Source organism: Asparagus officinalis, chromosome 9, assembly GCF_001876935.1.
Source record: "Asparagus officinalis chromosome 9, Aspof.V1, whole genome shotgun sequence".
In the NCBI taxonomy this organism is placed as follows: Eukaryota; Viridiplantae; Streptophyta; class Magnoliopsida; order Asparagales; family Asparagaceae; genus Asparagus; species Asparagus officinalis.
This window is the reverse complement of record NC_033802.1, coordinates 50,952,327-50,962,249: the sequence shown is the minus strand read 5'-3', so window position 1 is coordinate 50,962,249 and position 9,923 is coordinate 50,952,327. Positions and strand designations below refer to the sequence as shown.

Sequence of the window (9,923 nt, the reverse complement as noted above, 5' to 3'; positions counted from 1 at the left end):
GCAGGTTTGACATTCTTGGTTTCACCTTGGACTGCAGCCTTGTGTGAACCCAGGGGCGTCACAATATTGACCCTGAAAAGTTTTTCCTAAACCTATACTTTTAAAGAGAGTATGATATTTTTTACAAATTTTTAATTTTCTAGGGGTTGTTAGTAGTTTTATATATTCATTTTAGTGTCTATAAGTTAGAACTTCTCATGGTATTTGTTTTATAAATTATGAATTTTAGGGTTTTTTGTAATTTTTTAAATTTATAGGCATTTTCTATAGATTGTAAATTATAGACTATATATAATTCCTATATTTTTAATTTAATAATGAGTTTGAAATTCTCTGGGTGTTTTCTGTAAAATTCAAATTTTAAGGTTTTGTTTATAATTTTTAAAACTTTAAGGATTGTTTACTATAAATTATATAAATTATGTAAGGATGTTTGTAAAACCTATATTTTTAATGCTATTAGGTTGGAAATTATTAGGATTTTTATAATTTTTTGATTTTAAGGGGTTTTATTTTATAATTTGTAAAAGTTTAGAGTGTTTATTGTAAATTCTATAAATTTTTGGGAGTTATTTTTGTTCTTTGCAAGTTTTTAGTGTGTTTATAGGTTTGAAATTTCCAAGGTGTTTTCTATAAATTTTACATTTTGGGGGTGTTTTTTAATTTTAAAACTTACAAGATATTTTCTCCACAATAAAAAAACTTTCAGTTTCTAACTAGCATATGTTTTTCAAATTTCTCAATAAATTAAAATAAGTAAATTTTATAATTTAGAAGATGTTTTAATAAAATTTTAAATTTATAAGGGTGTTTTTGTAATTTAAAAAACCTAGAGAATATTTTTTTATAAAGTCCAAAAACTTTTAAGTACTGGCTAACATATATTGTTTAAATTTCTCTACGAACTAAAATAAACAAAGGATTTTAATTATATTAAACTTATCTCCTTTATTCAATAACATTAAGTCTCATTATGAATAAGATAAATTATTTAATTACCAATTCAAAGAAGATAGGATAATTACAATAGATTAAATAACAATATAATATTTAAAAAAGTTAAGGGTAATATTGACCATAAAAAGATTTTTCTAAACTCGTATAGGGAAGTATGATACATAGAAGAAATAGGTTTTGCTCTTGCTTGAGCTTTGATAAACATATCAAATTTCTGCGATAATCTAGGAACTCAGCAACATGTCCAAGAATAACAACACCTCTAGTAATAATTTATACATATGAACTATTATTACAATCGGACAGAAACTATAACATGATTTTTTGGAACAAAAAATATTTAGTGACCGTGCATTACTGAGTTTCCTTTATACTATTTTCCCTCCTCTGAAGTTTCTTTGGTTAACTGTAAGAATTTTCCTTCAGGCACCAAAATTGCACTGGCGCATAAACTCCATGTCATAATCTACATACTTTGTCCAGAGCGGTCGAAACTGGTTCATGCCAATATCCAACCATGGCTTCATATTGCCATTAAAATGCACAACAGCAGCATTCCTGATCTCTTCCATGCTTATGGTTGGATTATAACCAAGTCCAAGAACATGCCAAGATTTATCCAATGGCTTTGTTGTCGAGTAAAAGGTGATCAGTCCTGGTGGTAGTGTTCCCAACTTCCATAGTGTCCTGTTCTCGTTCTGAAACAATAAAGGCATGATTTTTTTTCAAAATAATGAAGATATCATATACTGCAGAAGCGAAACTTCAATAAAATAATATAAAAAGGAGTCAAGGAGAAAGTAGAGGTGCATCATGGTTCATCTCACAAGGAATTATGTTGCTGTCTTAGATACATCATGTAAGAATATCAAATAATGTAGAATCAAAGAGAGAACAATATTATGAAGATGTCCCAGCAGATGAACTGAGATATAGCTTAGTTATCATATTAGAATTTTCTATGTTACTGGCTCCTAGTCGTGTCAGGCAAAAATTTGGAATACTGCTGATCAAATTACAAATTATACACAAGCAATTAAAGTTAGCGGTTCTGCTGGGGCTAACAAAACCTTCTGAATGTCTCTCCTTGCTTTTGATCCATGGAAACCAATGTAGTTAAGCATCAACTGGGATCAGCTTTACTTTGACAGAGTCATTTTTACTAGTACTAGTTACAAAAAGGCACCTTCATCTATCTACAAAAGCCACCCTTTCAGTTGGATATGATTCTCATTTCAAAACTACGAACACAAGCTTCAGTTAGATCTGATTTCTATTTCAAAACAAAAATATGTTAGCAAGCATATCAATTAACTTATATGTTAGCAAGCATATCAACGAACTTCTCATCTTCTGTGTGATTTTTATACTGTTTAGGTGTTGTGGAAATCTAAAGAGGACATCATTAATTTGAAAGGGAAAAAAATTCAAATTATTGAACAAGATAGACCCGTCAAACAAGATAGATCCGTGTTTAGGGACATTTCAGCCCTTCCTACTTTACTTTTCACGACAAAAATGAGCAAGCATACACTTAAGAAAGCTCTTTCATAGTCATAGTCACAATCTATGATGCACGGACACGGATACGGGACACGGATACGACACGGACACGGATACGGGATACGGAAAAATCCAAAAAAATAGGATACGGAGATACGGCGAGGAATTTTTTTTCAAATTATTATTATATATAGAAAATTTTATAAAATTCAACTAACAATCTAAATTATGAATCTATCATAAATAACAAATTTGTAAACAAAAAGGAATTGGAGTACATACTCATTCTATCACAAAATAACAAGTTTGTAAACAATTAAGTATTTACATGTTTATAATTTATTAGTTAGCATGCAAATTACTATTTTAAGCTCTTTTTCTAATTATACTAATTAATAAGTGTCAAGACTGACTTTGTTTTTCTTTTTACAGATTATACTTAGAGTTAAAAGCAGCAATGAGCAAGGATGAAGGATCAATAAAAAATTCCAACACAATTCCCAAAATAAATATCTGTAATCCATTCATTAAATATGTATATTCATTTGTGTAATAATTCATTTGTGTAATAATTTATTGACTAACAAAATTATTGACTAACAAATAATTCATTTGTGTAATAATTTGTTGACTAACAAAATTATTGACTAACAAATAATTCATTGCCTAACAAATAATTCATTTGTATAATAATTTTTTGACTAACAAAATTATACTGCAGATTCATTTGTTGATATGAATTAAATGTTCAAACATTCCCAATGCTTAAAATATTCGAAGGTGTTGATATTTAAAACACAATAACGTTCATTGCAGATTCATTTGTATAGAAAATGGACAAAATTCTCAATGCTTACTAGACATATCAATGAAATTCATTTGTGTAATGTTAACAATTCATTTGTGTTAAGAAACTGAAATTGAAATTAAAAAATACTCATATGTTAGGAAATTAAAACTGAAATTGAAACTAAAATTGAAAAAAATAAATTATCAAATGAAGAATAGGATTGTAGATCTGTGACTTGCTCAGCAGTATCACGAAGCTGCATAAACAAAAAAAAAAGTTAGTTTTCTCAAAAAAAACAAAGATAAAGAGACTGATAGGGACGGAGAAGGTTAGTTTTCTCAAAAAAAAAAAAGATAAAGAGACTGATAGGGACGGAGAAGGGAAAAAGAGAGAGATGAAGAGATCGACAGAGAGGGAGACGAAAAGAGAGAGATGAAGAGATCGACAGAGAGACTCTGAGAGAGACGAACAGACGATTGAGAGAGAGACGAACAGAAAAGAGTGAGAAAGAATCAGAGAGAGAGAGAGACTCAGATCCAGAGAGAGAGACGAAGATCGAGAGAGAGAGAGAGAGAGAGAGACTGACCTGTGATTTTGAGGACGAGCGTCGAGGACGAGATCTTCGTCGAGCGTCGAGGTCGAGGACGAGGAGATCTTTCGTCGAGGTCGAGGTCGAGGTCGAGCGACGAGGTCGAGGAGCTCAGATTTGTGGCGGCGGCGTCGTCTTCAGGTAAGTGACGATAGGGTTTTGTGAAGATAGGGTTTAGCTCAGATTTGTGGCGGCGGCGTCTTCAGGTAAGTGAAGAGAGGGTTTTGTTTTGGGGGATTGGGTTTGGGTTTGGGGTTTACTTTTTTCCATCCGCTTTTTTTTTTCTTTGCATCAGCGTATCCCAGCCGTGTCCCATAACTGTTTGACCGTGTCCCCCAACATGTTGACCATTGACCCGTGTCGGACACGGATTGACCGTGTCCGACACGTGTCGTGCACGTGTCGTGCACGTATCCGTGTCCGATTCGTGTCGGACACGGATACGTGGCCTCTGGGGGTGAATCCGTGCTTCATAGGTCACAATTCAATGTATATAAAAGCAAAGAATGTCAAACAATTGTAAAAAGTAATAATCAAAGAGTAGAATTCACCTATAAAATCAAGGAATGAGAGGCATACCAGATTCTGCCAGTAATGGTATTGCTCTGTGCACTTCTCCTTCCTCCATGCATCAAGATCAAAGAAATTCATCCCATAAGCCCACCCACATGCCTTGGGGTTGAACTTCTCCTTGATCAAAGGATGTGAAAAGTTCATGTACTGTGCATATCTATGGAATGACCCAAAACAAGTCTCAACTGCACCATTCACTTTCCCATCCATATCAATCTCCCACAAACCGGTCAAATCTCTTTGCACAACAACATCATCATCCAAAAACAAAATCCTATGTAGCTTCGGGTACATCTCGGGTAAATAGAACCTTAAGTGATTAAGCATGGATAGATATTTTGGATTCCTAAATTTCATGTTTGTTGTATCTTTAGTAGCATTCTCAAGCTTGTTTTCAAAGTAGAACCTCTGTAGGTTTGCTGATTCAAGCTGGCGGAGCACGGGAACATAAGAAGAGTTCAAGAATGTATAATCTTCAAAGCATTTAACTTCAATATGGGCCCCATTGTAGTCTTTCAGTTTCAGTTTGAACATAACCTACAGAAAGTTGAAAGCTTAGTTAGAAAAATGCCGAAATACTTGGAAACCTAAGTACAAAGATATGACAAATGACCAAGATGTTAAGTGCTAATGTGAATGCCTTTATCAGACCTTTTTGTTCCAATACTTTAATAGACACTAATAGTATTAAGGACATAGTGAAATTCAAACAATGTAGTTAGAGGTTTTAAACTTTTAGTTAGATGAAAATGTCACTTAGCATTTCATACTAGGCATCACTAGAGTTAGGTGAAAAGTACAAAACTATATAATCACTAGAGTGAATTCACAATCATTAACCTATTTCACTTGGCTAATAATTTGATTAGTGTAAATTATTAGATATTTGCAGTCAGCACTAGGAAAAATATCTACAATCTTAGCCAATATTTTGATTTAATGTTACCACTATTGCTAATGGTTTAATTACTAACAATAAGTGCTAACATTTTAGTTTTCTCAAAGGATGAACTGTGAAAAACTCCTCGTGTTATATTAATATAACCTAGTTAATTCAAAAGCAAAGTTCATGCACCTAGAAAAAGAATGGAGAGTAGTGAACTAGTCATCTAAACATTGGAACTTGCAGCAAGGTTGTATAATGATTTTATGATGCTGCCATATGCAATTCTACAATATGAGGCCATGATGTGATAAACCATCTATTTGAAGTCCCGTGGCATGAGGGAAGAGGCAGTTAATAGGAAGAACAGAAAGAGAACGAGAGGGAGGGTCTTTCCATCATTGAAAGGGAATGGATAAGAGAGGAATGCAAAATCCTGATCAATGAAAGAAATATCATGTATTCTGTGAAGAAAAAAACTGTAGCGCCCAAAACTAGACAGAGATGAAAGTAGACAAAAATTGAGAGGCGAATTAGCTCAGATTGATGAACCACTAAGAAACTGATGCGTATAAAAGGTCGATACCGGCCATATCAACAGTTACTCATCAAAGAAAGCTGAGAAATCTTGGGAACGTACTAGAGATCATGGAACATAGGTGGGTAGTGATGGTAGGAAGAGGACTAAAAACAAATAGACTCCTTTCACATTCATCATCATCGCTGCTAAGAACAATGATAACAAGATTACCTCCTTTGATGACAATCTCAAGGACATATGTCAAGCATAATAATTTACTTCATAGAATGGGAGGGTGGACAGAGCAAAGCTAAAACCACCCATAAGAAAATGGTGAATGTCCTTCAGATATGAGATGCCCCAAATTTTAAGGATTTCTTTTTGCAAGCTTCAGCTAATTTAGAGTGATTTTATCTTTCAATCCTCCCCTCTGTAAAAAAGGTCCGGATTCGAAGTATGGAATTTGCCTTTTCAATCCATCACAGAATATAACTTTGCATCTCAAATCTCATGTAGCCCATATATATGAACCTACATTATCTTTAAAGTCTTACTGATTGCAAATTTGCAATACCCCACTCTATATCTTGTACTATAACAGACAATTTTTCTTCATAAATTGGCAATGCTAGTGGAGGTAAAACTTAACATTTTAGTTTAATTACCAGTACTTATTACTAAATTTATAATGATGCCTATCAATAAGATTAATGTGAAAATAAAATGAACTACAAACCTTAATTAAAGATTTAAAAAAAAACTAATGTCAATCGAGAATCATATAATTCACCTGCATTGCTCCAAGATTCATCCGATCAGTGACCACATGAAACACATGCTTCCACGGCTCCTTAGCGTTCTTCACTGCCGAATTCAAAACCACCGAAGCAGCAAGCACATTATCCGAAAATATAGCATAATGATACAGTTTTGGATCCTCTAACTCCGGTGGCGTCTCCTCTGGCTCCGAGTACTTCTCCGCCTTCTCGATCCTCTCCTCCATCAGCCTCATAGCCAAACAATGCAAGCTTTTAGGTATTGATTTCGCCGCAATCAAGCTCGAAAACGCCCCTTGCTTCTTAGCCTTCGTCAACTGCTCGTTCACCGCAAAGATCGTATCTTTAAGCTTCTGGATCTTCAGCTGGTTATCAAAAGAGTCCTTAGCTTCTGAAATCAGTAACCTAGTGGATCTGATCTGGTTCTTGACATCTCGTTCGAACTGGCGAAGCGCCTGCTCGTCAATGGGTCGGGTCGGATCTAGAAGTGACTTGTGATCCGATAGGAGGGAGGAGAAGTTTCGAGAAAGATCGGCAAAGAGGCGAACTTGCTTGGAGTTCTCGAGCTTTAGTTTTCGCGCGTAGGAGGCGTAGGCGGCGGCCACGGCGGCGTGATGGGGGACGTCGTCGGTTTTCGTGTCTGGATCCGGATCCGACTGCGATGAGAAGAAGAGGGGGAGGGTGAAGAAGGTGAGGGTTAGGGTTAGGAGGATTCGGGTCAGGATCCGACCCCTAATCGCCATGTAGATCTCTAGTCTGGGGAGGAGAGAGAGAATGAGGGAGTGAGGGTGAGGGAGAATGAGAATGGACTACGAATGAGGTTTTGTTATTGCAAAAGTGATTAGTGTTTTTAGTGGATGAGTAACAAACTAATGAAGACGAGGAACTGTTTAACTAGTGTGATCCAGTTAATGTAGACGAGGGACGAGTGACGGCGGTTTTAATAGACTTTAATAAATGATGGGCTTCCATTAGGAGCAGCGTGTTTTAGTCGAAGCGCTCCGCGGAGAACTGTAAGATGGAAAGCAGGGACGCGGAGTGGAGAGGCAACTGTGTTTGTTGACATTCGAGTCCTCTGGGTGAGGTCTTCAAGTGTCGGCAGGCAGGGAATGCTAATTTTAATTATCATATTGTTGCGAGGATTTTGATTCTTATATTAATAAATGAGGCTAATTTTAACGATAAGATATCTAATCTTTGTTTTTCAGAATGACAAATTCATTTAATAACCTCTGACTGTTTTGATGTATCTTATATGCAATGCTCATAGCCCCACCGGTAGTCTCATACTGGTTTCTTGATAACAATATCGATGGATTTAAGTAGTTAAGTCTTAAAATTCAAGTGCAATAACGACCAATCATTTTTTATGGCGCATTAGCCAAACAACAATACAATTAAACGGTGACATACTAGAAAGTTATAATGTTACACCCCGTGCGTCTCACAACTTACATTATACCGACGGGCTCGCAGACTCAAAGTATACACATATTCGAATTGGATAAGCACGTATATAAGTTTTTCTTACCAATACACATTGACATTTGTATCCATATTTGTGATAGTAAATAAACATGAATAAAGTAAGTATCACATCAGCGTCATATTCAAACCGTATTAGGTAAGTATGTGAAGTCAACCCGAATGCATTTAATTTTTCTCGAGTTAGTCCACGAAATCATTATTAGTAAACTTTACTATTCTATTCAACCATACTGATTATATGAAAACAAAAGGAGGAAAAAATTCCATGTGCACAAACTTCTATTATTTCCTTTTGAAGTTTTCACTGTTGGATAGCAGTATTCCTAATCTATTTGGATTCCTAATCTATTTTGGTAACATGAGGTTATTAGGATTCCTAATCTATTTTGGTAACATGAGGTTATTAGGATTCCTAATTTGTTTTGTTTTTGGTTTTAGGATTCCTAGTCTGTTTTGGTTTTAGTTTTTCTATATATATGGAGATTAGAATCAATCATAAAAAAGAGAGGAGAGTTGTAATAAGATATTAGAGAGACTTTTGAACATTGTGAGAGGGAGATATTGTGAGCAAGTTGAGAGCTTTGGTTGATGGTTAGTTTGTGAGTTCAATGAGATTGTAACCCTTTGTACTCTCCTTGATTTAGTGGAATCTCCTCATCCTCTCCCCGTGGACATAGGCAATTTGCCGAACCACGTAAAATTGGTTGTCTCGCTATTTGTATGATTTATAATAGCTTATTTAGGTTCCCTCGACAGGTCAGTCCTAGAACTGATGAGAGGAAGAGCTGATATCTCACTTGGTTGAGATATTTTACTTAAGGTTCTTGTTTCCTTTGTGAAACAAGAATTTTTATTACGACCTGACTCTCTTGTTGTGTTGCCAAAGTACTACCAAAATTTCGTTGCGCGCAACAAGTGGTATCAGAGCACTACAAGTGGTATCAGAGCCCAGATTTCAGATCTAGGGTTTTGGAATTAGATGGAGGAAGATTCTTATGTGAAGTTTGGTTCTTGGAGTTCTAGGCTTCGGTGGATATAGCATTAGGAGTTGTCGTTGGAGATTTCGCTTTCCTCGTATGGACAAGAGATCTATTTGGAACCCGATCTAAGGTTCAGTTGGGTAATTCTTAATTTCTATCAAAGTTTGATTTTTTCTCTTGGAGTTAGTCTGTAATGGGAGAAGAAGGTAAAAGCAGCAAGTCGATGGCGAGTACAGTTCAAGTTGGTTTTCAGAACACCAAAATTAGTGTGGTGAAGTATGATGGTAAAATCAACTTTGGTTTGTGGATGAACGACATCCAGGATGCTCTCAATGCTCAGAACTTGGAGGAGACAATCATGATCCACGAGAGACCACCAAAATATGAAGAGACGATATGAGAAAAGATGAATAAGAACGCTTGTAGGGTGATCAGGTCCTGTTTAGAACAGGAGCTGAAGTATGATGTGATTAGGGTGACGTCTGCGATGAAGATGTAGAAAATTCTCAACAATAAGTACCTTACGAAGAGGGTTGAGAACATGTTACATTTTCTGCGTAGGCTATTCAGATTACAGATGTCCAGAGGCACCTCGCTTGCGGCTCATGTGAACAACTATATGAAGTTGTTGTCGGACTTGACGAATGTTGATGAGAAGATTTCGGATGAGTACAAGGCTATTATCTTATTGGGCTCCTTACCGGATGAGGAGTATGACGCCTTTGTGCTCACTTTGTTAAACGAGAGATCTTCTATTAGCTACAATGAATTTACTAATGCTTTTACGAACTACGATTTGAGGAGGAAGGATAATGAGACTTCATGTGCTAGTACTTCAAGTGAGGCTTTGTCGACGAGAGGTAG

The 9,923-nt window shown here is 35.7% G+C and overlaps 1 protein-coding gene across 1 annotated transcript; it reads right to left on the bottom strand.

Annotated features, from left to right (window-relative positions):
- Positions 1,093-7,556, bottom strand: LOC109823866 (galacturonosyltransferase 8). Its single transcript, XM_020390287.1, has 3 exons — positions 6,606-7,556; positions 4,419-4,949; positions 1,093-1,655 (listed from the first exon to the last, which is right to left on the bottom strand). Exons 1-3 carry the CDS (start codon positions 7,332-7,334, stop codon positions 1,380-1,382), a joined length of 1,536 nt encoding a protein of 511 aa, XP_020245876.1. The 5' UTR covers positions 7,335-7,556; the 3' UTR covers positions 1,093-1,379.